This window comes from Aspergillus terreus, genomic scaffold (assembly GCF_000149615.1).
Source record: "Aspergillus terreus NIH2624 scaffold_3 genomic scaffold, whole genome shotgun sequence".
Lineage (NCBI taxonomy): Eukaryota > Fungi > Ascomycota > Eurotiomycetes > Eurotiales > Aspergillaceae > Aspergillus > Aspergillus terreus.
This window is the reverse complement of record NT_165926.1, coordinates 2,253,984-2,280,451: the sequence shown is the minus strand read 5'-3', so window position 1 is coordinate 2,280,451 and position 26,468 is coordinate 2,253,984. Positions and strand designations below refer to the sequence as shown.

The 26,468-nt window shown below is 49.6% G+C and overlaps 8 protein-coding genes across 8 annotated transcripts; 3 read left to right on the top strand and 5 right to left on the bottom strand.

Annotated features, from left to right (window-relative positions):
• Nucleotides 1-242: 242 nt before the first annotated feature.
• On the top strand, nt 243-1,340 carry ATEG_02705 (alkene reductase; the record flags this gene model as incomplete). Its single annotated transcript, XM_001211883.1, has 1 exon — nt 243-1,340. The coding sequence occupies one exon, from the start codon at nt 243-245 to the stop codon at nt 1,338-1,340; it is 1,098 nt and encodes a 365-aa protein (XP_001211883.1).
• A 527-nt stretch (nt 1,341-1,867) lies between these two features.
• On the top strand, nt 1,868-2,302 carry ATEG_02704 (uncharacterized protein; the record flags this gene model as incomplete). Its single annotated transcript, XM_001211882.1, has 2 exons — nt 1,868-2,079; nt 2,140-2,302. 2 exons carry the CDS (start codon nt 1,868-1,870, stop codon nt 2,300-2,302), a joined length of 375 nt encoding a protein of 124 aa, XP_001211882.1.
• A 3,571-nt stretch (nt 2,303-5,873) lies between these two features.
• On the bottom strand, nt 5,874-6,746 carry ATEG_02703 (histidine phosphatase family protein; the record flags this gene model as incomplete). Its single annotated transcript, XM_001211881.1, has 4 exons — nt 5,874-5,940; nt 5,990-6,199; nt 6,257-6,635; nt 6,698-6,746. The coding sequence occupies 4 exons, from the start codon at nt 6,744-6,746 to the stop codon at nt 5,874-5,876; spliced, it is 705 nt and encodes a 234-aa protein (XP_001211881.1).
• Nucleotides 6,747-9,500: 2,754 nt separating this feature from the next.
• On the bottom strand, nt 9,501-10,745 carry ATEG_02702 (glycosyltransferase family 2 protein; the record flags this gene model as incomplete). Its single annotated transcript, XM_001211880.1, has 1 exon — nt 9,501-10,745. The coding sequence occupies one exon, from the start codon at nt 10,743-10,745 to the stop codon at nt 9,501-9,503; it is 1,245 nt and encodes a 414-aa protein (XP_001211880.1).
• A 1,058-nt stretch (nt 10,746-11,803) lies between these two features.
• Nucleotides 11,804-13,224, bottom strand: ATEG_02701 (uncharacterized protein; the record flags this gene model as incomplete). The annotated part of the gene is made up of 4 exons (XM_001211879.1): nt 11,804-12,597; nt 12,675-12,709; nt 12,766-12,940; nt 13,005-13,224. The coding sequence occupies 4 exons, from the start codon at nt 13,222-13,224 to the stop codon at nt 11,804-11,806; spliced, it is 1,224 nt and encodes a 407-aa protein (XP_001211879.1).
• Nucleotides 13,225-14,256: 1,032 nt separating this feature from the next.
• ATEG_02700 (fungal specific transcription factor domain-containing protein) lies at nt 14,257-16,270 on the bottom strand (the record flags this gene model as incomplete). Its single annotated transcript, XM_001211878.1, has 3 exons — nt 14,257-14,483; nt 14,685-14,910; nt 15,101-16,270. 3 exons carry the CDS (start codon nt 16,268-16,270, stop codon nt 14,257-14,259), a joined length of 1,623 nt encoding a protein of 540 aa, XP_001211878.1.
• Nucleotides 16,271-18,143: 1,873 nt separating this feature from the next.
• Nucleotides 18,144-21,326, top strand: ATEG_02699 (uncharacterized protein; the record flags this gene model as incomplete). The annotated part of the gene is made up of 8 exons (XM_001211877.1): nt 18,144-18,238; nt 18,405-18,888; nt 19,293-19,315; nt 19,351-19,402; nt 19,449-19,670; nt 19,704-20,021; nt 20,088-20,091; nt 20,293-21,326. The coding sequence occupies 8 exons, from the start codon at nt 18,144-18,146 to the stop codon at nt 21,324-21,326; spliced, it is 2,232 nt and encodes a 743-aa protein (XP_001211877.1).
• Nucleotides 21,327-24,139: 2,813 nt separating this feature from the next.
• On the bottom strand, nt 24,140-25,561 carry ATEG_02698 (F-box protein; the record flags this gene model as incomplete). Its single annotated transcript, XM_001211876.1, has 1 exon — nt 24,140-25,561. The coding sequence occupies one exon, from the start codon at nt 25,559-25,561 to the stop codon at nt 24,140-24,142; it is 1,422 nt and encodes a 473-aa protein (XP_001211876.1).
• Between the last annotated feature and the right edge of the window lie 907 nt (nt 25,562-26,468).

Here is a 26,468-nt window from a genome sequence, read left to right as displayed (position 1 = left end):
GAGAAAACCACTAATGCCCCAATTATGCTCGGACCGTGAAGGATCTTTGTCCGAAATGCTGACCAACACGGACAGGAATAGATGGAAAAATGGTCGGAGACCGGTGTTGTAATCGCTTAGATATAGAAATAATTGCCATTGAGCTCCACAGAGGGCCCAGTATATAAATCACCTTCCCCCTTGAACAGTGTCTACATACCAAGAAATCGTCCAACCCTCCACAGACAACATCGTCTACGACCATGTCTCGCTTGTTTGAAACACTAAAGGTCGGGCGTATGGAGCTCAGCCAGCGCATCGCCATGGCCCCAATGACCCGGATGCGCGCCGACACAAATCACGTCCCTCTTGCCTCCGTGAAAGAATACTACAGGCAACGGGCCGCCGTGCCCGGATCGCTCCTCATCACAGAAGCAACGGTGATCAGCCCACAGTTCGGCGGATACGCCAATGTCCCGGGCATCTACAACGACGCCCAGATAGCCGCCTGGAAAGACGTCACCCAGGCCGTCCACGACAACGGGTCCTACATCTACATGCAACTGTGGGCCCTCGGGCGAGCCGCCAACCCTGGCTACCAGCAGCAACACGGGTTTGACCTGCTCTCCGCCAGCGACGTCCCGATGAAGAGTGTATTCAGCGACGAAACGCACTATCCCAGACCCGCGACGGAAGCCGAGATCCAAGCTGCCATTGCCGACTTCGCCACCGCAGCAAAGAACGCCGTCAAGGCTGGGTTTGACGGGGTGGAGATCCACGGCGCCAACGGGTATCTCATCGACCAGTTCCTCCAGGACGTAAGCAACCAGCGGACCGATCGATGGGGTGGAAGCATTGAGAACCGTTCCAGGCTCGCGGAGGAGGTCGTCAAAGCTGTTGTCGAGGCTGTTGGAAACGACCGGACTGCCATCCGGCTCAGTCCGTGGAATACCTACCAGGGCATGCGGATGGCTGATCCTGTGCCCCAGTTTACCGACCTTGTCAAGAAACTAGCAAAGTACAAGCTGGCGTACCTGCACGCGTGCGAGTCCGATGCCAAGTCTAGCGGGGATAGTTTGCAATGGCTTCTTGAGGCATATGGCGATGCAAGCCCAGTGATCGTGGCCAATAACTTCACTCCTGAGTCTGCGAAGAAGGCTATCGATGAGGAATACGCTGGACACGACGTGGCTGTTGCCTTTGGCCGACCTTATATTGCAAACCCTGACTTGCCATTTCGAGTGAAGGCGGGGATTCCCTTTGACCAGTTGGATCCTGCGACGCTGTACTCGCAGGTGCCGAAGGGATACACAGATTATGTTTTCAGCAAAGAATTTGAGCAGGTTCAAGTGGCGGCTTGACCAGGGATGATGGGATAGAATATTCATCTATGGCTTACTTGGATATGCGCAATGGGGTTTAGATTAATGTGTCTATGGAGAAGAATGGGTGTAAATTTATATATTACAGCTTGTTATTGAATTTATAGACTTGATTTTGTTTTCAATGCGGTTCATAAGAAGAAAAGACATGCCATACTTCCCAGAGTAGTTGATGCTTGGGTCAACGTTGACTCACTCCACGCATTTCAGAGGCACCTAATGATGTTGACCGGGCATGTAACTGCGCTAATCGAAAAACCTATCTTGGAACTTTCTCTCCGGTAGATGGCTGGATAATCGAGTTCCTCATAATCTAGGCGCCTTCTAACATAGCAATCGGCAACACCGCATACATCCCAGATCCAACCTATTCTCCCATATCTACCATGAAATACACTCATGACTCGATATTCTCCATCTCAAGAAGTAATTCGGGGCCCCGGAAAAGCAACAGTAAAGAGCATTGCGGGGAACAGGCCAGAAATCCTCGTCCTGTACAACCCAGCATGCATAAATGGGATCGCCATCCCTTGTTTGCTGCCCTTACCCCTCATGTAGGATTGCCCCGACCTTCAGGACTTCCAATCCAACCGCTACGACAGAAATCAAGTGTCCCAACGTCGGGATCTGTGGCTATGGAAAAGTCGACCGAAGACTGTACTCATATGGAAGAGGCTAAGGTCCCTGGTGACCCTCCCGACAATGCTGCAGTCGCACGGTAGATGCCCTTCATGGCATGGCGGCAGAAGTTACAACTGACCCTCTATAGAATATATAGGAAGATTGATCGGCGGATCCTACCCTTTGTTGCTGTGATCTATCTCCTCTGCTACCTCGATAGGTCAAACATTGGTCAGCATACCGACAAGACATTCACTATCATCACTAAGTGGCGACAGGCAACGCAAAGGTCCTCAACAAAGACACGTCCGACGATCTAATAGACTCAATACAGATGACGGATTCCCAATACCGAGTAGCCTTGATGCTCTTCCTCGTCGCATACTCTATCTTTGAAGCACCGAGTAATATGGCGCTGAAGATTTTGTCACCACCAGTGTGAGTCCGTTAGCCCATTTCCACAGTTCAGCTACTCTTACAATGGAGATGTCTCATGATTTTACAGATGGCTTGCAATTCTGACTGCTTTGTTCGGGTCTCTATGTGCAGCCATCGGAGGCGCACATAACATCCAAACACTCATGGCCCTTCGATTCTTTCTTGGCACGTGTGAAGCTGGCGTATTCCCGGGGATGATATTTTATCTAAGCTTTTGGTATGGGCCACGCGAACGAGCGATCCGGATTGCCATCTTCCTTTGCAGTGCTACACTGGCAGGTGCTTTTGGCGGTTAGTACCATTTACCCAATTGGTCACGGTATTGGTAACATCCAGCCTAGGCGCCATTGCCTACGGGGTAGGACATATGAACAATGTGGGAGGACTACAAGCCTGGCGCTGGTTGTTCATAATCGAAGGCCTGCCGTGTCTGCTTCTGTCTGTCGCCATAGTGCTCTTCCTCCCCAGCTATCCAGAAAAAGCGAAATGGCTCAGCGCGGAAGAAAAGCGGATTTTACAGGGCTCGTTTAGTGCCAACATCCCCCGAGGGTGAGTAAATATCATCGATATGTCTTACCCAATTCTAACAGACAATCCTCTTTCAAAGAGACGATAAGCTCAACTGGAATGATGCGAAGGCCACACTCCAGGAACCGCGTTTGTGGATGCACTACATCATATATCTCTGCGCTGGAATCGGAGTATCATCACTGTCCCTATTTTCTCCCTCGATTGTGGCTGGAATCGGTTACACCGGGTTAGAAGCCCAGCTTTTTGTTATCCCTCCTTATGCTTGTGCGTACGTGGTGACACTAGCAGCAGCATACATGTCGGACAAGTATAATTGCCGCGGTCTTGTGGCAGCAGTTTTTTTCCTGCTAGGAATGATCACCTTCCTTATTCCCGGTGAGTCCGATACCTTCTATAATGAATTACCAAGGCTAACGATGTCATCCAGCATGCGTCCCTACACCATCCCCCAAACTCCGCTACGCAATGCTTGTGCTGTCAGCATGCGGTGTTTTTGGATCTCTACCCTCCCTCTGTGCCTGGGTATCGGATAACGTCCGTAACACGACCGCCGCATCGCTGGCAAGTGGATTGAACGTTGCATTCTCTGGCCCAGGACAGATCATCGGTGTGTGGATATACAAGGATCAGCAAGTGCCGCGATACCAACTTGGTCATGGGGTGAATTGCGCCAGCCAGTGTCTAGGGTTGGTGCTATCGCTTTATCTATGGTGGGTTTATCAGAAGAAGAATGCTAGATTGGGACCTGAGGAGCAAAAGTGGATTCCATGAGGGCATGGGCGGGGCATTGGGCTGGTTTTATTCCTACCAGGGCCGAAAAGATCGGAGGAGTCATTATTTTCTTAACCATGATTCATGCTTCGTTGAAATATACTCGATACCAACGCCCAACACCTACGACTATGGCGTCTGTGGAGCGGGTCTCCCGTTCATTAGGAATATACCTATCAAACGTGCTCTGTATTTGCAGCAACTGATGTTGCAGCATGATGGTTGATGCCCTGGTATGCATCCCAACTCAAGGCCGGCTTTCGACGCAAGGGACAGTCTCTGGAATGCGAGATCAGACGGAGTTCCCTTTGAAAGTTGGGCTGATTCTAGTCTCTCCCGCGCTGTTGGGTGGGTTTCATTTCATTATTCGAAACTGCTTCGAAACCAACGCCATCTACGTGAGGAAGACTGACCCAGTCATCTGGAAAGGTCGCTCCCGAGCTCACAGGTCATGCGATGGAAGAGTATACTTGCATCTCAAAGATGTCCAAGCCTGTTCATCACATCAGTTGTCACATTTGCAACCTTTACGGTAATATCTTCGTCGTCCTAGTTCCTTCTACAATGAACTCAGTCGATTCCTAGGACTCATTTCTATATGGACTGGTATGGCACCTCACCTGGAGTGCTATTACAGCCGATGACCAGCTATCTAGTTCATCCCAGTAACACCTACAGCCTTGAGCGACAGGGTTGGACTTCGTCCCGAAGATGGTACGTACGCAATGGCCACTTTAACCAGAACAACACTCTAATATGGGTATAGTACAAGTATGGAACTCAACCATAGTTGCCGTCCAAGCGGCAACAACATCCGTCATGTGTCGTACGCATGATCGCCCCATTCTCACTAAATACCACCACTGACTCCTACAGCGATCGTGGGGTACTTGGCCGATAAGACATCCTCTCGCCGACGGCCATTATTGTGCGGGCTGGCACTCTCTGCTACCGGCACTGCGCTGCTTTGTGTTGGGAACAAGGTGGCCCTGTGGTTGATAGGGAGGATGCTCCAAGGAGCAGGTACCGCATTTGTCAATACAATTGGAGTCGTATTGCTGGTAGATACCGTGGGCAGCGCGTGTCTCGGTCGCTATCTGGGATATCTTTCCTTTGGCCTGGCTGCTGGTATGCCTACGGGGCCGTTACTGGGTGGGATTCTATATGACAAAGCTGGGTACTACAGTGTGTTTATCATCGCGTTCGCGCTTATAGGAGTGGACGCTACCTTATGCGCCATTATGATTGAGACGCGACATGCTGGACGAGATGAAGAAACAGACCGTGAGGTGAAGGCCGGCCTACCCACGCAGGACTGCTACGAGATGGTTAGGCCCGACGGTGAGCACTCTGGCAAATGCTGCAGTGTCAACATGAATGCCGACCTGTCGGATATAAACCAAGGTCGCCGGGATGCCCGTCTCCCAGCTACACTATCTCTCATAATCAGCCCACGCATCCTTATTTGCATGTGGAACTATTGCCTGACAGCTATTCTGTCCACCACCTTCGACGCAGTCCTCCCTATATACGTCCATGACATGTTCCACTGGTCCCAAATGGGCTCCGGCCTGGTCTTCCTCACCTTGACGTTGCCTCTCTTTTTCGACCCGGTTACGGGGATTATGTGTGACAGATGGCCCAGATCCATGCGCTACATGTCATCCGCAAGCCTTGTAGCCTCGGTGCCAGTGCTGGTTTCTTTGCGCTTTGTGGAGCACAACACGATTGAACATAAAATCTTGCTCTGTGTTCTGCTATCGCTAGTGGGATTCATCTCGTCCTTTGTTCAGATTCCGGCGGTGCTGGAGGTTGATCGAGCGGTTAAAGAGAAGGAAGAGGATGCACCCGGCCTCTTTGGCCGACGTGGTGCCGTGGCGCAGGCGTACGGACTATGTACGGGCAGTTATGCTCTTGGGAGCATAGTTGGTCCTCTATTTGCTGGGTTTATTCGGGAGTACGCTGGATGGAAGACCATGGCATGGGCTTTGGCTATTATCAGCGGCTTGTCGGCGCTCCCCACGTATTTGTTGCTGGGAGGATGGATTTATGAGAAGTAAAGGACGCGTTCTGCAAGAGCAATAGAGAAATCTAATATTTTATGTCGTCTAGAAACCAGGTAAGATGTATTGGAACTCGGGTAATCGACCATTACTCTTGCAGCGGAAATCCGTATCCAACCAGAAAAGCAGGCTCGTCGATGCTATGGTGCTGGTAGCTGAAACGGAGTCAGTATAGTCGAATGTACCAATTTCAACCGGTCTTACCTCAGAACACCAACAGCCCCAGGCTCCAGCATCATGGACAGCGGAAAGTCCATCGGATAGCCAAGCCAGCGCTTGGTGAACGCGCGCAGCGTATGCCCATGGGCAACAAGCAGTACATCACTTGGATTCTCTCCGTGCATATTGCCTGCATGGATAGCACGAATTTCGGCTATAAGACTGTCGATGCGAGCAGCAACTTGTTCCGGGGACCTACGAGCACAGTCAATTCCGCTCGTGTAAGAAAAATCATGTGTATATGCAACTTACTCTCCATCCTCGCAACCATCTCTCCAGATATCCCACGGCCGGGTCTTATCCAGACCATGTTCCGCCCTCAACGCGCGGATCTCCTTGGTCAACAGACCTTCATACTGGCCATAATCCCACTCGGCGAGACGGTCCGTCTCAGACACCTTCTGCGCATCCTTGAGCTGCTGCTTGTCGGCGTCATTGAAAGCCAGCTCAAAGGTATGCGCCGCCCGCCGGCGGGGACTAATATAGACATGTGCAAGTTTTTCGGGGTCAATAAGTCTTCCGGCTCCCACCAGGATCTTGCCAGACGCAAGGACCTGTTTGGTGCCGTGCTCTGTCAGCTCGAGCTCGCTGATGCCGGTGTACCGGCCGCTCTGTGACCATTCCGTCTCTCCTGGGCGCTGTTAGGCCTGTAGCGAGATGATGAAATATGTGGGTCCGGGTGGTGATGCGTACCATGTCGGTAGAGAAAAACGCGGGGCGTTCCGGCGTCCTTATCAGGCATATTGTCTGGAATGGATGGGTTCGATGCCAGATGTCTATGTCTATCTATGTCTTCATGGATTCACAGTCAGTGGAACAGTGAGTACTTTTAAGATTGCGGTGGTAGGTCGGTGAGTGAATGCGGATTGTGGGGTGAATTCGGTGAATCCGCTTTTTTTCTTCTTTCTCTTATCCGCCACTATCGTCTACCTTGGCCGTATAGGATGCATCGCCTTGCCAGACTGAGCACGTTACGCTCGTGAATGATGCAAATTGTTGCAGTATCCCTCGGATATCTATATGATTATATTGTGAAACAAGGCTGGTCTCTTAGATACCATTGATCATGCAATTGACTGTACAACAGTGGAATATATATGTGACAGCTTAAGTGCACACCGTGTAGAAACAGCAAATACGTAGACACCTTTCTCTGCAAATAACCTCATGGAAAGGAATATCGATTCAGTCTCCCTAACGCAAAGACCATCAACTCAAGACAAAATCAGAACCTGACATAAACAGAACACCATGCGCCACCGCTACACAAGGAGAAGCCAATACATCATACTCAGCAGAGTCCAGCTCAAGCCGCGAGTTGCCGTCTGTTGATCATATCATCGTCGAACGCGAGGTAGCACCAAGCAGAGGTAACCGATCAACAGCCTCATCCATGCCATCCTCCCACCACGCAGGTTCTTCTTCATAAGATTGTTGTATGATCCTATCGGCAGCCGATCTTCGGCGGATATGGTTGAGAGACATGACAGACTTCAATTTCAGGCCTTGACCGATGATCAGCTGGTGTATACATAAGATACTTGTTGCCAAGACTTACCAGCAAGGCTGCTCGACGACTTGCCAGCGGCAAGATTCATGAAATCACTGCGAGCCATTCCATTGCTTCCATCTTGTCGGAAGAAACGCCGGAAGGGCCGTCGGAATCCACGAGTAGGGTGTGTGGTATTTCTCAAGGTAGACGTCTGTGAGTCTCCGGAGTCACTCCGACCCGCGGGACGTCTGATGTCTGGGATGGCTGTCTCCATTTCGATCAGAGGGAGTCGAGAAGTCGACAACGACTCCGTGCTTATACGGGAGATGGTAATCATAGGAGTATAGATGGTGAGGTGGTTGGTTCTGTGGCTCTTTACTAGATAAGATGACCAGAGCTAGGTGAATAGGATTGCATGGAGAAAAGGAGGGGAGCCCGTGGGGCAAGCTGCAGATAAAGCAACTGGACATGTCGAAGCATGTCAGTAGATGCATTGCGTCTCACCCAGCCTGCTGCAGTCATTTCTCCGACAAACCTTGCCCGCATGACAATGACAGGTGGGATGGATTGATAGCCAGCCGCCTTTGCCACCAGTCCTAGCCGCGGGGTACATTGGACCGATATAGGTAGCATTCCTGGGAGGTAAGGGGCATGTTGTACATTCCAGCGCCTGCCCCCAGAAGATCAGGCGGGGTGTATATTTCGCCTCCGCAGAGGGGGCTGAAAGAGACACTTTCGACCGTCGCCTATAAATGCTGGCTACAACTGCAGGATAATGAAGATAGGTGAAGTTTCCAGTGTGTCGAAATTTATGGTACCTTGATGCAAGGGTAGACCCTGCCGTTTGCTGATAACGCTGCATATTCGGCTGAGGCAAAGTCCACGTCAAGATGGATGGCTGGCAGGAATGCTGACGGAGAATGGTTCTACATGAAACGGATCATGCCTAGAACCAGGTAGAAAACCTGAGGTGTGCTGGCAGTCCTGATTTATGAGAGCATTGTATCATGTCTGAGACATTGCTGATGCATAAATTTGCTTTCTATATCGTCCGGTCCGAAACAAGGGATGATCCTCTGAATTCATCCAGCCACCTCGTCTCCAGAGAATTCCCATGCTGACAGAGGGCAAGCTATGCCAGAATTCCTTCCTTATGTCGTTCATATGACGTGGTCTCCTCTGGTGAGGCGAGATACAGGGGGGTGGTGGGGGTGGTGCTTTGCATGTCAACTAAGTAGTATAGACCAGCATTCACAACGTCGACCTCCGTGAGTAGTAACACATCACTTATTTGTAGTTGTGATCACTAACACCGAGTTGTAGCTTCAAAAACATACAGGGAAATTATTCTATGAAGCAGGAAGCATCCTAACGTATCCCAGAAACTATACGTACATTATAAGGCTAGCAACCTTGATCCCATAGTTCCATGCTAACCAGGTATCCAAAGCACACCACGGGATACTAAAATTAGTGTGCGTCAGCAATGCATTCTTGGCCCCCTCTTGTACCATAGCCACAGTAATGGAATTTAAAGGTGTAGCGTCACGCCGCAATCTTCTCCGCAGATAACGCCCTGTTTGAATCTTTCGGCGTATCATCTTCATCAGTACAGTGCTGGCATAAGCCGATGACATATATTGTCAATTTCATCGGATACTGGAGGATACATAGCCTTGCAAATCGCATTAGTTCATGAAATGGATGAACAGTGTAACATTTTTTTTCTTTGTATGACCATTGCTCCAGGTCCTGTTCTGCTTTATGCTAACGCCAGATAACTCAACTCTCTAATAAAAGCAAATTTCCCGATGTCTATGAATCCGAAACCCAATCTACAATGAAAAGAATAGAAACACTAGCCTTAGATAAGGGGACAAGGCGGTCTCGTAGTCACCTAACGAGATATGAAGCATATCAGGCCAAGTCTGGGAGATGTTGAGGCGGACTTCACCTTTGGAATGTTATAAAAGCGACTAATCCACCAACCAAGGTAATCATTGACTACTTCTGACCGACAGCGTCTAGGTCTCTGCCTCCCCACGCGGTAACCCAGAAAGTCAAACCCGCGTAGAGCTTGATGAGGCTGTGGAAGTAGGCGAACGCGAAATAACCCGGCAACATGACCAAATCCTGAGGCTCGCGGAGGAAGTATGGGATAAGCTTGATCAGTTTAGTAAAGAAGATCCACGCAGCCAAGCAAGTAAGCCACATCTGGCTCGCCCACGAACTGTGCATCAGAGTGTAGATGAGCGCACCATCGTAGAACAGCGCAAAGTTGACAAACGAAGTCAAGTACACCGCATACACGCACCAAGGCTGTCTGCACCAAACCGTACGGTCTGTAAACAGGCTGGCGGAGTTGCTCCGCCAAGTAGTACGCACCCAGCGCAAGCACTGAGACAGGAACTTGGGGTAAGTGCCTAGAGTCGTCTCAATCAATGCATCTGGGCAGTACTGGATCTTGATGTCCCATCCGTGCCGCACTGCCCAGCGCGTAAGGAAGTTATCATCGTCAGCATTGAGGGGGCCAAACTTTCCGAAAAAAAACTTCTCGTTAGTAAAGTCCTTGATGAAAGAAGGATCTTGGATGATTGCCGATCGATAAGCTGACGTGCGACCAGAGATGACAAAGACGCCGCCATCAATTGCATTCGTTGCACGAATCTCGAAGTTGTGTCGTTCCAAATACAAAGCGCCAAGCATGTTCCAGAACGATCTGATGTTGAAGCCCTTGTCGGTGCGGCGGACGCGCTTATTAGTACCAACTACACCAACCTTGGGGTCTTCGAAGGGAGCAAGGATTGTCGGTAGGAACTTATTGGATGGCCAAAAGACGTGGTCGTCGAGGAGGACGGTGATCTTGGTCTTGACGAACTGGAGGCCATGGGCAACTTGCAAACGTTTGTTAGCAACCTTGCTTGTTTCAACAGTAATGACAGTATCAGGAAATAGAGCCTGGATTGGGGAGACCAGCGTCTTTGTCAAAGTTGTAAGCTTCTCACCAACAGTGACAATAATAATTTCCCCTGGTCCGTTTCGAAGACATGACAGAAGACATTCCTCGAAGTCTGGGTTGCTCGGATCAACTGTGGGGAGGATAATAGAACAGTCTCTGCGAGAGTATGTAGGCTGACGAGGAATCAGGGCAGGCTTGTAGAGAAACCAGAAGGAGAAGATGTGGACCACGAGACGGAGATATCTAAAAACGGAAAGCAGAATGAAGAGGAAGCCCATATTGAGCTCCATGGTGTGGGGTCTTTTGTCGAAACTCGGGCTCTGCTATCTGTTCGAATTATCAGCAATGCGCTGGCGATTGTAAAGTCTCTTGCTGGAAGATGTAGTTTATACACCAATAGCTATGGTATTGAGAGATCTCTACAAATACTCATTTATATAGTCTTCTATCTACGGAAGTTGCCAGTCGAGTACGACTTTGAAAGGGAGTTTACGAAAACGAGCAGGCCGTTGCGTGAATGCAAGAAGCTGTAGTGACAAGCACACCCTGGTAGTGACAATGAGTTATGGTGCATTGTGATACAAAGAAATTGTGGTATATTCAGGGTATATCCCACACGCTAAAGCGGCAAAGAACCACAGTATGTAAAAGAGCCTGGTCTACATGCAGGCATGGTGTTAGGAATCTACCTAGTTATCCGGATAATACTGGTCCTGGACTAGATATGAACTTCCTACTGTGCCCTTTCGCACAATGAAGACGGCGCTTACCATTTGCCAGGTGAAATCACAATCCTATGTTCACAAAGCAGCACCTAGACCCCCTTTAAATATCTATCTATGCTCAGCCGCGAGAGGTGTAACATTTAGATCGCATCGATATTCAATTGCCCGGGCCAATTCGATATGCTTCCCAAGATAGCAATAAAGAATACAAGAAGTAATCGTGACCTTTATGAAGAAGCTTGGGATCATGCCTGGAACTACCATGAACCCACCGCTAATGTTACTAGGGATCATCCGATTTTCATACACTAATATCCTTTGCTACAGAGAAGCCGAGAAGTCTCAGCGGACATTGCCGTTGTACTCTCACAATGTAATTCTGTACATATTCTTTGTCATTATTGAAGGCAATTGTCAAAAAGCTCTTTGTAGTATTCATGTCGAAGATGAAATAATGAAATTCATGCTAGTTATAAAGAGTAAGACCATACAAAGGAGACCATAGAGGCAGGGATACCATGTCCTAGGTGCATGTTATAGATGGCACGATCATTGTTTCCAGCCAGATAAAGCATCCAGCAGAAGAGGACTATAGAGGCACTCCTCCCCGAATTGATCTCATCTCATGGAACTTTCCCTCCCAAGTCAGTCACAGGCGAACCGCTGGTAACGACATCAGGGTCTCTTTCGTCCTTTTTCTTCTCCAACCAACGAATAATCATTGCACACAGAGCCATAACAGCAATCATCCCAGTACATATCCCCAAGGCTAGCTGATACTGCGGGGAGTCCTCATCCCGGTATGTCATTGGAGTCCATATACTTGCTGTATTTCCCACCATGTTAATGGCAGCAAATACCACGGCCCTCTTTGATGCAGGATAGGAGATGGTATCGGTGGCCCAAGTCAGCATAGTGGAGCCTGCCGAGGATATGAGCATGGCCAGGAACAGACCCACGTAGCGGCCAGCAAATGACCGCAGCGTCATGAGCATGATGAACCCGGCTGCAGAAAGCGGCAGGGGATAGATACAAAAGAGGAAGCGCGCTTGTCTTAGGTCACATAGCGCCCCGTGTCCGAGCATGTACACGAAAACAAACACATAAGGCGGTGCCACAAGCAATAGTGAGACGATGTCGCTATAGCCCAAAGTCCTTGTCAACGTGGGCATGAAGTTCTGGATTCCCAGCGCTACTGAAGCGGCCATGCCGCCGAGGCCGAACACATAAAGCCGCGGGTCTCGAAAAGCCAGCACAATTGCTCCTACATAATCTCTCCACCCGTGAGGCTTTGACTCGGTGTAGTTCGACTCTCGTCTCAGGCGCTTGATGGCAACGTGGCGCACGTCTGAAGAAAGGGCAGTCCAAGTTTCTGGAAAATCGGGTAAGATTGTAGATAGCAGGATCCCAATAAACACTATAAGCCCGTCAGTGATATAGTTTTAGGGCATTTGTCTATGGGGTCAGCATGGCCGAGTGGATGGACACCCATACCTGTTATCGAACCCTCGATAATATACAGCCATCTCCTGGCCCAACGCGGTTAGCTAAAGCAAACTGGAAACCGGTGTCTAGGAATATGTACCACGAGCTCAGTCCACGAACGCCCTCGAGGTTCCGCAACGTCCCCGCTGCGAGGAGGCTTCCAAAAGCGCCGCTGAGGAACCCCGCCCCAGTCAGGATACTTATACGAAAGTTCAGCTCGCCCATTTTATACCACTTGGACAGGTAGAATATCATTCCAGGGTAGAAAGGCGTTTCTATATGGACCGAGGTATCAGTATACAGAACTCAACGGATTCCAGGCCCAATAGGGATACTTACCGGCAAGTCCGAGTAGAAATCTACACGCAACCATCTGCTCATAATTCTGTACCAGGGATGTGAGGGCGGAGATGGTGCCCCAGAGGACAGTGAAGCCGCCTAGGAAGAGAGAAGGTCGGCGAATAGATGCAAGAAAGAGATTCAATGGGATCTGTGCGAGGAGAAAACCAACGAAGAATATCAAAACGCCTGGTTGGCACGAACTCCTAGTCAGAATCATTTTTTAGCAGGGTGAATGAAGGCTCACAGATCTGAAATTGGTTGTTCTCCAGTTTTAAACTACTTTCAAGCCCCTGTAGTCGGGCAGATGCTAGGTTTGTTCTGTCAACAGTCAACAGGGATATGAGGACCGCCTGTCTGGTGTTTTCGCTCACCGATCGGCCAAGTTCAGAAAGTATGTGAGGGCGACGACCGGAAATATCAGTATATCAATCCTTCGTCGCAGATGTTTTTCTATAACTGCCTCTTCCGGCGTGAGAGATCCATTGTCGGTCTCTTCGCGGCAAATATCCGGCATAGTATTTTCGACACCCATTTGAATAGATGAAGAACATGTCATTGCAACATTGGAGGAAGGGATAGCGAGTAGTCTTTTAAATCCTCACCGAACGCAAGGGGTCAGAAAGAGACCACGGATATTTGAAGGTCCGGTTCGACGCAGTAGGTACTGAATGTCTTCTGCTAACATCCATGATTGAGTTGAATTTCCCACTTCGACTGTCGATGGAATTTGTGGTTTGCTTATCCTATTCTTACGAGCTACATCTGGTTCAGTTAAAAGGCGTCTCCACTAGCTACATAGCTTTTGTCAGGTGGACCGAATAACGGTGAGAATAGACATGATCATGCAGCAGGCAGGCAGAGTATCATCCCACAAACTGGAACGGTGCGTTGTTCTTCGGGCTTCTTTGATTTCACAAAGGACAACTATCCGCAAGATACGCATGGTCAGAATCACCAGAATGTGTACGGTACGACTGCCCAAGCCGTCCCTCGCACTAGAGGAACATTTCCGAAGATCGGAGAGGAGAGCTGAAGCGCCATCGGGTATTCTCCGGCCACCAGTAGTTTAGTGATACTGTATTCCGGAGGGGCAGAATAATCGAGCAGTATATAAAAGCCAAGTGGTATGTTTCATCTACATGAATCTCCCAACAAACTTGAATTACACGCCGCGCATTCAATCTCTTTGATCCCTACCGAAACCCATCTCACTCTCAAAATGGGCCCTATCGAACAGTCTTACACAATCTCAAACCCCTTCCGAACCAGAATCCTTAATGGCCAAATCACCCCTCTCATGTCCATCAAATTCTTCACCGGCAATGAAATGCCCATGATGTGCAAGATGGCCGGCATCCACGCCGTGTTCATCGACATGGAACACTCCGGCCTCGACATGCGCACGGTGTCTCAGCTCATTCTCGCCTGCAACTACGCCGGCGTATCGCCCGTCGTCCGGTCGCCATCCAAGTCCCACTGGCACATCAGCCGCATTCTCGACGCAGGAGCCTCTGCGGTTGTCGTTCCACACGTGGAAACCGTCCAGGAAGTCAGAGACATTGTCAAGTATGCCAAGTTTGCTCCCCTAGGCTCCCGGGGGTGTACGAACAACCAGGCGGCGTTCAACTTTCAGCACGTGCCGACGCTAGTGCAGAACGAGGTACTGAATTTGCACACCATGCTTATTCCTATGATTGAGACGCCGGCAGCGGTTGAGCTGGCCGAGGACATCTTTGCGGTGGAGGGTGTCGATGGGGTCCTGGTGGGCTCGAACGATCTGTGTGCGGACCTCGGCGTCCCGGGGAAGTACGATAGCCCGTTGTACCAGGATGCGGTTGCAAAGGTTATCAATGCCGGTATCAAAGCGGGAAAGCCCATTGGTATTGGAGGAATTGGAGGTAGACTGGATATCTTGGAGAAGTGGTTCAGTATGGGTGCGACGTGGTCATTGAGTGGACAGGACGGATCTGTCTTGCAGGCAGGACTGAAGCAAATCAGTCAGAATTATGCAGCCATTAGCGAGAGGCTGCAAAAGGAATAAATTCGGATCATTCAACGCATGTATCTTAGATGGTTAAGTACTTTGTTCATACATCGTCATACAGGAACGGGGCAGCGCCTGAATGTCCATACACGTATTCTCCCAACATGTCGGCCTCGATGCTCCAGAAGATGTTATCGCCGAAGATGTCCCACGATAGCAATGGGTTCTCCATCGTAGCTTCCTGAGGTTGCATGGAAAGCATCTGATTTTCTGCCTCATTGTGTGTAAGCACCGGCCACTGATGGTTACGGTCGGCAGCTGTCTCTTGGATACCGGGAGCTGGCCGAAGGATATCAGAACCTGATAGATATCGGCAATGCATCTCTCTCGTTTGAGATGTAGCACCAGGGGAATAGGGTTGCTCGGCCTGGTTGGTACCGGAGACTGCGTCGAGCCGTTGGAAGTTCCCCAGCTTGCGCAAAATGTCTACACGCAATGCCTCGTACAGAGCGACGTAGTGAATGGCATCCGGAAGCTCTTGTACCATCTGTTTCAACGTCTTCTCGGCGTGGCTCACGGCTTCAGTCGCCTGTACCAGGGTCGGACAATCAAGATCTGCTGCCACGGAGACGCAAAACATCACAGACAAACCCGCCGTAAAAAGAGTCTGGAAATAACTGCGAGTATACGTCACCAGCTGCCTATCAAACAGGGCGCAAAAGGTCTTGATAGTTCCAACGCTATACTCGAGACAGATGCAGAGAAGGTCTCGCGGCGGTGCATTATTTCGCTTAGGCACGAGGTCAATCGCTTTACGTATGAGAAGTAGCTTCTCCCGCATAAGAAGCAGATCGTACCATTCCTGTCTTTCATATAAGCACTTGGGGCTATGAAAGACAGGAGCCAAGCGTCGCCAATGTTCTAGCTCCAGCAGTAGCTGGTCAAGATCCGCGTAGATCGTTCCGCTGGCGGTTGCTAGAGCGATGTGTGACGTCTCGCGTCCGGCACCCGTACTGCTGTTTTGCTGAAACTTGGCATGTATCTTTGAAGTGATCTTACGAAGTCGTAGGCACATTAAGAAGACCGACATTTCTGTAGTATCGGCTGGATCGGCCTGTGGAGCGCACGTTCGATGGAAAGATTCCAAATCGGGGAACGCACCTGATGTGCTAGCGATGTCGAGTACCTCGTCGTCAGCGTTGGCGGGAAGTCCAATTTCAATGTCTCTGTCCGGGATAGCAGGAGGACGGTCAAGCATCACAGAGGTGTATCTGTCCATCATGTAGCATTGCCAGAAGACCCGTCTGCGCAATTGCTCCTCCAGAAGTTGATTTCTACTCGTGTCCGTAAATGCGCGATATCTATGCAGACCCAGTTCAATGCACATCCTAGTACTCAATTGAATTAGTTCCCATATGGATGTGCCTGAGAGCATTTGATTTTAGCTATGGTACCTGGCTTTGGGGGGAGGGAGGGGTCCTACCAATATGATGATATATGCCAAATCGGCTGACCAGAAGAAGATCCTGGATTGAATCCAAGCCTTTCGACAGAAATTCCACCTCTAGATGTTTCATGGCTGAAAGGAAATACCCATATGGATGATGTCGATGTTTGCCCGTCCGATATAGTGGGATGGACCCAATGGCTAGGATCATGAATGTACGAAACAGCTGATGCTGCGATAAATAACTCCCATTGGAACCCTCCTTTTGACCAGCCACGTTGTCGGAGAATGCATACTGGTATAGTTCTTGCACATAACTGCGCAGCAGGAAAGGGTTCTGAATATGGGACGTGCCCAGGCTGTGTAGTACCACGTTAGAGATATGTATAATGGCAGTGGTAAGAAGCCCTTACTAGCTATTAAACACGACCAGTGCTTCCTCCGCTGCTGGCAGTGAGTTTTGTTGCACCCTAGTCTCTAACATACTAGCTCCCTTGGATAAATTATGTAGGAGTTTTTGATTGCGCTCCCTCCATCCGGCGTCTGTAAACAGAACGCGCATAAAACTGATACTCTTTGTTAGCTATAGATCTCGACAGATGCAAACAATAATATGTTGAGACTACCTAATTCCGGAGCCTTCCGTAAAATTGGGAGAGAGACTCATATCAATCCTAGGCGCATCGCCCGTCTGGGGGACCGTAGCAGAGCTGCTCTGGCAAGGATGGCCAGAAACTGCCGCATCATACGGCGACAAAGAGGGCGGCAAACGACCCGCAGACGTTTCGGTGTCGGCCAAGTCCTCTTGAAGTCTTTGGACCTGTTTCTCTAGCTCATATATATACCTGCTTGGTTAATGCGTTGATTAGGCATCATACAACGAAAAGACTTACTCTCTGGAAACAGATTCACTTCCGTCAAGGCTCACAGTCAGACAGACATGACCGTTTATCGAACAGGGTGTACATTTTGGACGAGTATTGTCACACTATTGATGAATCCGCTGTCAGGAGCTTTAGATTTCCCGGATTTCTCGGGGATATCGCTGTTCACCTTGGCTTTCCTGGTATAGCAGGATTGACAGGCCGGTAGTCGAGGCAATAACTTGATTTCGCTACTAGTGCGCATACCGCCTGGCCCAGTCCCTATTGGAGCCCCTCCTATGATACTCGAAGTTCGTGCATATGCAAACCTCTGGACTCGACATCGAGACGTGAGTCCTATTCTAAAGAGCGCTCCCCCGCCCCCGCTCGGCAAAAGAATGTGGGGAAGCGAATGATAACCGGAACAGCCCCGTGGGATCCTGTAACTATTAACCGTAGGTCAGCTTTGCATGTACATTGACATGATCCTAGTCTCTGAGTAGCAGGTTGAGCAATCTACTAAGGACCATTGGTTCATTGTCCGTGTGATATGTCGATTACCTGGGATTGACATACCGACGGAGGATACAATCGACCATCTTCTACCCAGGCTGCCGGACAATACCCGAGTGATCAGACAACTCGCGTAATATTGGGACCGGAAATACACCGGCTAAAAAACTTCTCCACATCAAGAAAACCGGTCATATAGCCCGGGGGTGTCCGACGCACCGTGGATGCTCCGATACTCCCAATTCGGATATGAATATGGAGCAAAACCATCGGACAGCTGCCACACCGCGGACGCCCAGAGTGCGAAGGAGGCTCCAGGCTTGTGAGAGATGCTGGAAACGAAAGCAAAAGGTGAAATGACCCACTACGGCCAGATCGGACAATACCTTGTTAACACAAGGGACAGTGCGACAGGGTTTTACCAGTATGTACCGCGTGCGTTGGGGCGAAGGCCGATTGCTGCCCACGGAGTGTCCCTTCGCGAACTGGTGCTGAGGATGCAACTGCACTCTCTAATGCAGCACTCCCAGAGTAAGGACGATCCCCATGTCCATCTAGTCACCCATGAAATGAGGGCTCAAATAGTCTAGCTACATCGAATCCCTGAAACGAAAGGCAGAAGATCTGGACAATCTTACTCGACGTCAGCGCCTATGCCAGGCAAGCGACGAATGTGCCAGGAGCTCACAGTCACCCCCCGACCCGGCAGACGATACGCACAGTAGTCCGCAAACATCTCATGCCACGTCGCTGACCGAGCAAACGAGTCTCACAGAGAGGTCTGTACAGGCAGCCATGGGAGAGATTGGCTTTCTATCCCGCAATGCTATGGCAGAGCCGCGCGACCAGGCGAGCGGCTTTCCTCAGGAGCTGGCCATAGGAAGCATGATTAGGGCTTCACTAGCTATTTCTGGGAGTGACCCAACACAATCTCTACCTCCGTCCCAGAAATCTAGATACATGCCTATGGTGGGACACACCCCCAATATCAGCAAGGAGTTCATGACAGGGTGCCTGGACAGCCTGCTGCAGCGGACCAAAATCATCTGTCCATATCTCGATGAGGCGGAGATGGTAGGTTACTGTGACGCCTTCTTTCATCGCAACGAATCGACAACGGACCGGAACACAGCCTTCGGAGACTTCAATGTGTATATGACAGCCGCTATCGGGACCCTCCTGTCTCCAGGGTCCGGAGGCGAGTTGTTCTCAAGCAGCCTACACACTGCCGCGATGCAAAGATTCCCTGCGATACTTGATTGTAATGATGATGTAAAGGTGCTGCACAGCATACTTCTATTGATTGTACACTCCATGTTTACATCGACTGGAGGGTCCACATGGCACCTGCTTGGACTTGCCACGAAGAAGGCCATATCGTATAGATTTCACAAAGAACCACTTCCTGATAGTGGTATATCTGCAGACAAAATCGAACAGAGAAGGCGCATTTTCTGGAATGTGTACATTATTGATAGGTGTGTCCTCCTTGCGCTTCGCTGTAAGTAAATGGCTTACATCCTGCAGGGCCGTTAGCTGCGTAATGGATCGACCGTTCGGGATTGAAGATAGGGATATTACACTGAGGGTAAGATACCCTTCAAAACCAAGTCACGTATGCTGATGCTTTGAAGCTTCCATCGAATGTGCACAGTCCGTCAGAGTGGTTCGACTTTAGGGCGCACGTTCTTATGCATGCTAGACTCGTATCCAATATGCGCGACTCCCCAGAGCATGGCCCTATTTTTCAATATCAAGCGCTATGTTACTGGAGAGACATACCCAAGGGTGCGGAAGGCTTCAGTCAACCATTGAGCACAATCCGCGCGATAGGACAGCTCACCTGTAGGGCTTTGGTTTGTATGGCACGGACTAGTAGCCTTGGGCAGATGAGAACGAGCATTCTCGGGCCTACCCAAGCACTCCAACAGGATATAATGACCGTCTGCAGAGAGTATATCAATGGTGAATACGACGCCTTAGAGAAAGGATATTTCTCTGGGTCATTTATCGACGCCTTTGATGTATTCTCTGCAGGGGCGGTCATCATCGTCCTGGGGAGGTCGTCACCCTTGCTGGAATCACCCAGTGGAGCGAGTGTTCTGAGCAAGTGCACTGCACTATTGACCATCATTGGGGAGAGATTCTCCGCCCTCAAAGTTCTCTGCAGAGTTCTTTGGCGTTTTCAGGAGTCGGCAGACGATACAGTAAGTTGGGACATGTTCTAGTATACATTGATATCAAACGACCTGGGAGCCTGACATCATGGGCAGCAGAGTATGAACCAGTTACCGGAGATAGTTCCGCACACTCTTCAGAGAATGATGAAGGAGTCTGTCCGAAATCGACGTGCTATGTGTTAACCCATATTGTGGAATCACTAATGGCACACCTGCTTCGGACAATGCCCGGCGGACAAGATCCGTCACATCCGGGCATATAATATGTGCATTGAATCCGACTATATACCCATGGCAGACAATCTGGCAACTGTGTGGGCTATCAGGCGTCAATTCGAAGCATCCAACAACCTCAACATGCCGCCCAGCAGAGCTGATGATCTGATGTCAACTGGCCAGCCGGCCAGCTCGGAGAAATCAACTGTCTATGTCCTCGACCCATTCCCTCCGAAGGCCATCGAGCACGCAAAGACACTTTTCAATATCATTCAGCCACACGATGAAGCCTTTCAACACTGGAGAGCAAATGCCCGCGCTTTGTTGATCCGAAGTTCGTATCTTACCGCCGAAGACATCGCCAGTTGCCCCAACCTCGTCGCTATTGGCAAGCACGGCGTAGGAATCGAAAAAATTGACCAGGACGCCTGTGTAAAAAGAGGAATCAAGATTCTCAACACGCCGGGGGCGAACGCGCGCGACGTGGCTGAACTTGTTGTCACCCTCGCCCTGTCAGTTGCACGCGGCATTCGGTCCATCACGACTCGCCAGATGTCGAAGCCTGTCCCCAAGGAGACCTGCAATGGGTTGACTCTGTATCAGAAGACCATCGGAATTATTGGCATGGGGAATATCGGACGAACTGTTGCAGAAATCTTTCGGGGTGGCTTTGCGGCGGACATAGTGGCTTATGATGCATATACGCCGGACAATATTTGGCAGCATATCCCGCATGTCAGAGCGAGAAGCATCGATGAAGTGCTCGTACGGGCTGATGTCCTGTCTATTCACGTGCCACTTACAAAGGACACCCGGGATATGATCACATATGACCGTATTCGCGCGATGAAGCCGGACGCGATTCTCATCAATGCAGCTCGGGGAGGCATTGTGAACGAGCGGGACCTTACCAGAGCACTATCTGAGGGCTATCTGTGGGGCGCCGGACTAGATTGCCACGAACAAGAGCCTCCAAGTCATGAAAAGTACGGATTGCTGTGGGAAAACCTGAATGTCATCAGCACGCCGCATATTGGAGCGGCCACCTCCAGGGCGCAGTTGGCCAGCGCGACAGCGGCGATTGACAATCTGCACAGATACCTCTCCGACATTTGATAGTTGATAGTATATTCTGAATAGATGACTTCTCTGGCTTGTCTTCTTTGTATACATTACACCTTTCGTTATCTGACAGGCTTTCCCCCTCGGACTCCTCTGCAATGCCACCTCACGTACTGCACGTTGCCCTTCATACTATCCGTGTGATGAACAGTATCTTTCTATATTCACGTCCAAATATACAGTTCATCGGGTTCTTTCCACTACTAGGTGCTGTCACGATCATTGCCTTCGGAACGCCTTCTGTATTAACTACAAACACAGAGCCCAGGCGAGGATGGTAAATGAGCAGATTCCCGTCCTCGTCTATGGCTAGACCATGGGGACCAGCACATCCCAAAGACTGAAAGCATATCCTGACTTGGGAAGTAGTTCCATCTGCATGCAGCGGGAGCCTCCGGACAGCATTCTGTCAGGTTGTGGCTCCATAGAGGAACCGCTCGTCTGGGAATAGGACACATCCGTTCCGAGCCATCCCGTTAGACACAAGACAGTCTAGCTTGGCGCTGGGAGATAGCCGATATAGGCATCTAGACCGATCGGTCATTCCCGTCTGTCCTTGATCAGTAAAATAGATGTCATTTTGTGACGAGATTATCAAATCTTTAGGGCCTTTCAACCGTTCTTCAGGATTGCGGCGAGCCAACAAAGGCGACACCCGCGCCGCTTTCCGGATCAAACAAAAGGATTCCCTGGGATAGACCTGTCAGGTACTATAATTAACAGCGAAATCGCGGGCTATGGCCAGTTAGGGTCAAAAGGTTTATACCGAACTCTCATCAACCACCGGAAGTAGCAATCCATCAGAAGTCCATATGAATACCTCTAAATATAATATGTACGGTAGCAGTTAATGAGGATAGCGAGTTGGCGCAATCGCATCACGAGACTGGCCATAAGGCTGTCAGGTAACAGCCTGCGTTATTTCTTCTTCCCTACGCTAGCTATCTCTGTCTATCTATTGGGATATCAAGGCTTACTGAGCCTTTACTCCACACCAGCAGAGTTATTGAAGCCAATCTACTTAGATGCGGCCATCCAGCCTGAGCAATTATGTAATGTTGGTAAGGTAGTTCTACCGATGTGCAGGATCGGCGTCTGGCCTCTCTACCTGATTCTTCCCATACCATGCCCCCCAGTCCTCATACGTAAGGCCGTACCTCAGCCATAGAGAGCTATAGTACCACTCAGAGACCGAGACCCTTCTTTATTTCTGTGGCTTTTGTTATCTTTTGCGCGTCTCGTTCGTTGCCAGCCTCGAACTGAATCTGGCTCTCCCAATAAGGAGTCCTCCAAATTTAAGCGGCGAAGTCGCCTAAAGAACACGATTAAGAGAGCACTGAGCCTGTAGATCTAAGTTCACAAGGCCAGACTGTCGGGTTACCGGTCAGTTGCTATGTCCATCATTAAAGGCTAGATAGCGACTTACCCGTTCAATGTCGTCATGAGAGCAACAGTAGACTTCGCCAGCAGCGCAATTCTCACCTAGTGCACCAGGCAGAACATTGCCTAGAGCGATGAGACCACCGTTTCCTTGACCGTTACACACCACGGTCTGTTTGCTTGCACAAACATTTCCGGCATCATTTTGAGACAGAGCCATGGCAGTGGCGATAAGAAGGAAGGAGGCAAAGACAATTTTCATGATGTATTATAAGAATATTGAAGGTGGCCATAAATTGGTGAAGTTGACTGTGTTATGTGAAGAGTGTGGCTCTATTTATGATCAATCTTGACCGCCAGTTCGGGGTCATTTCCGGAGCCATGCGGTCCGGTGTGATGTCTAGGAGCGAGGTGCAGGGACTGTCTAAGGCAATGTGTATGGGCGGTGAGGTCTCAGCACCCGATACGAGACTCCCTGGTTTGACAGTACGACTCAGCAGGGCCCAGACTTATACTCGTCCTTCAAGCTGAAGGGTAGGGTCTCAGTCTTCTATCAACCGGTAAATACATATACTACATCTAGTAAGATTTGTAAGATTTACTTAATACTTTATAGACTATATCTAAACCAGCTGTTATAAAACTACAAAAGAGGGATTTTATACATCAGAAAACCGCAAGCATTGGATAAAAGACTATGTCTTTTATATATAGAAGATAGTTATTTTTAATATTATTCTAGCAAGTAAGAGCAGAGAGTTAGTTTTAGTAGTGCTATACAGTAAAAAAAAATACCTATAAATATATCTATAATTATATGATTCCGCCCTTATGCATGTCCCAGGGCAAGTGTATTCATTTAGGTTGGAACAGCTGGGCGGAGACTTGACAGGAAGCCAGAGACTCTTTTCACCGTTCAGCTTTATCAATTGCCCACGCTCAATGGAGATGCCTAGATTCGCATGAGGCGGACGAGATGTAGGAATGTCACACATGGATTGAATTTCAAGGCGCCGAAGTTGGTCTGGCGATAGAAACCGTCGCGGGAAAATTCGAGCATAGTTACTATTCATTCAACATTCCAAGTTTTCGTAAACGCCCGTCACCGGGTCCCAGAGGCGCAGTGTCTGGTCACTAGAGCTGGCCGCCAATAGGCGGCAGTCGGGCGAGAAGGCCATGACCGAACCGAACCCGAATGGCCTTCGAGAGCCTATTACTCTGCATCCCATCTTTCCTCAACTCGTAGTAACTGACGTAGCGTAATAGGGAGACTTTGGTTGAACACTCTACGGATTATTGCCGTTTTGGGTGCAAATATAAGTCTTGCACATTGACCAATTATCTAGTCAGGGAATAGCCCGTGCCCTAAAGCTGTCGGTGCAAATCTCACAAGACTAAATTATCTATTAACTACACTAGGACAGCGCTTAGATCATCTCGTTGTCCCAAACCAGCTTGCCATCAGCCAGTACTTGATATTCCCCGTCATGGGCAAAAGAGAACTTAACACCCTCTGTCCCACACGTTTTCCTCACTTCCTCGAATACTTCCTTCGTGCTGTGCGGAACCCGACAGTTCCCCTCGTTATTGGCACTTCTAAGTTCTTTCCCCGGAATTAACTCCATCTGGTAAAGCTGAATCACCAGCTTTCGCAAAGCGGGAAAGCATTTACTCCGGAGAGCAAGTAGACTGCAGAGTTGAGGCTCGACAATATCAAACTCAGCCTGGTCAGTCTTAGCCAGAGAGAGATACTCCAAGCTGCGCGGAAGAATTTCTTCCAAAGAGGAGCCACGGTGTCTGTAGTCCGATTGCAAGAGATTACGCACTGGAATGCGCAGTTCTCGTAGCTCCGTGAAATCGACCAGGCTGCCGAACCAAGGCTCAATTTCGACATCGTCCCCCGAGTAAATGCCTTCATCTTCCATGCCAAGGTCGTCTACCCCTTTTGTACTGCCGCGGTCGTTGAGGCGTAGCACGCGCAGACTATGTTTCTGGGTAGACAACGCGATGTGAAATCGCCGTGGTCGAAAATCTAGCCACACATCGCCGTGATTGGCAGCGTTGGAGTGCTGATACTCGAAGTATTCCAGATTGGCACACGATGAAACGTACTCGATCATTCCACGTCTGCAGTTTGAATGGTCGAGAATAATCTCCCTGACCTGAGAGGACTTAGGTTCTAGATTCAGAGAAAACGGAAACGAAGCACGCCTCCCCTCATGTTCCTCGTGGACCCCAGCAGCACGGAACACTCTCATGGACGGGAGCCTGAAAAATGGGGCAAATCGAGCGGCTGGAAAGTTTTGATAAACAGTCTCCGACATTATGTTGACCTCTTCGAGATGCGACAAAGGTGCATAACCCCGAACACAGACCGAATTGGATGCCAACTGCGCGACTGTTCGGAATGTAAAATCCCAGGAATACGAATGGTGACGCATCCCAAGATATCGGAGGTTGTTGAGAGACAACAAGACTACAACAAGCCACGCTTCTTCATCTCCGGCATCCAAGGAATCTTCCCATTCGGTGAGATCTTCAGGGGTCACCGTGAAGGGTTTGACGATTTCTCGGAAGAGCTCAGGATGATAAATGCCATTCTTGCCAGCCTTGCAGAAGAGGTTCGGAATTCTCAGTTCTCGGACAGTGGCTCCTATCGACCGGTTGAGGAGAACTGTGTGTGCCAGAGGAACCAAGCTTTCATCAATGTCGAGCGTAACTTTTGAGTAGACCTTGGGGAGCAACAGGCTTCTCCAGCTGCGACAGACTTGCAAGAGCTTACGACGATCCTTGAACTCGTCGATGGTGTCTACTACCATGAGAATAATGTCGGTAGGAAGAGCTATCATGATTGTGGGGTGGGGGGTAATGTGCATGGAATTGAAATGGTGAGGTTGGTGGGTAGGTGGATCTCGGCAAGAGTCGCGACAATCGTATAGCGACACATATACTACTAGGATGTATGATTCTAACGTACAGACCTTAACATAAATCACATTCACCCTTAATAGTCTACGAGCAACTTTGCGGGGCTCTATGGTGATGCTGCATCTTCGCTAAGCTCCAGATCTGGGCGAAAAAGAGTCCTCCAGCTTAAGATCCCTCGTCCTTATCTCCCCCTTTCATCTTGAACTCCTCAGCAAGAGTAACGACATAAACATCATCCTCCTCGTCCCCGCGAATGACAGACTCAAACGCCACTCCCTCCTCGGTCAACAGGGCCTGGAGTTCCACCTACAGTCCTACTGGAATTGACCCTCATGACCCTCCACGTGGCTGCCGCTATTGACTACACCGACCTTGCTTGCCACCGGTTGCTCGGACACCGGCTCTCATTTATTAGTCCGCTCTGCAGGGATGCTCTTGCAGCGAATTTATGATGTGACAATTGGTTCTTGAGAGTGAAGCAATATCAAGTCCACGGTGGTTATGGTAGGGTCATAACGAGCAACGCCCCCAGAGGTCCGAAAGAATTGCTGTCGAGTGTAGGAAATACTCTCCGCAATACTCCCAGATCGTGAACTTTCCAAATCCCGAGGCATGGTGTCTTATTTGCCAGGATACAAGAGATATATGCCATATCCATCGGGTATCCAAATATGAACACCGCCACACGCATGTCTTTATAGCTAGTCCTTATCAGCCGAAAAATTCTGTCTCGTGCACTTCGAAGCTGCCGTTAGGTTATCGTTTCATTGTAAGCTGCTCTAAAAAATAGTACCCGCTAAATATCTCCAGGCTATTTTAGAATTGAAA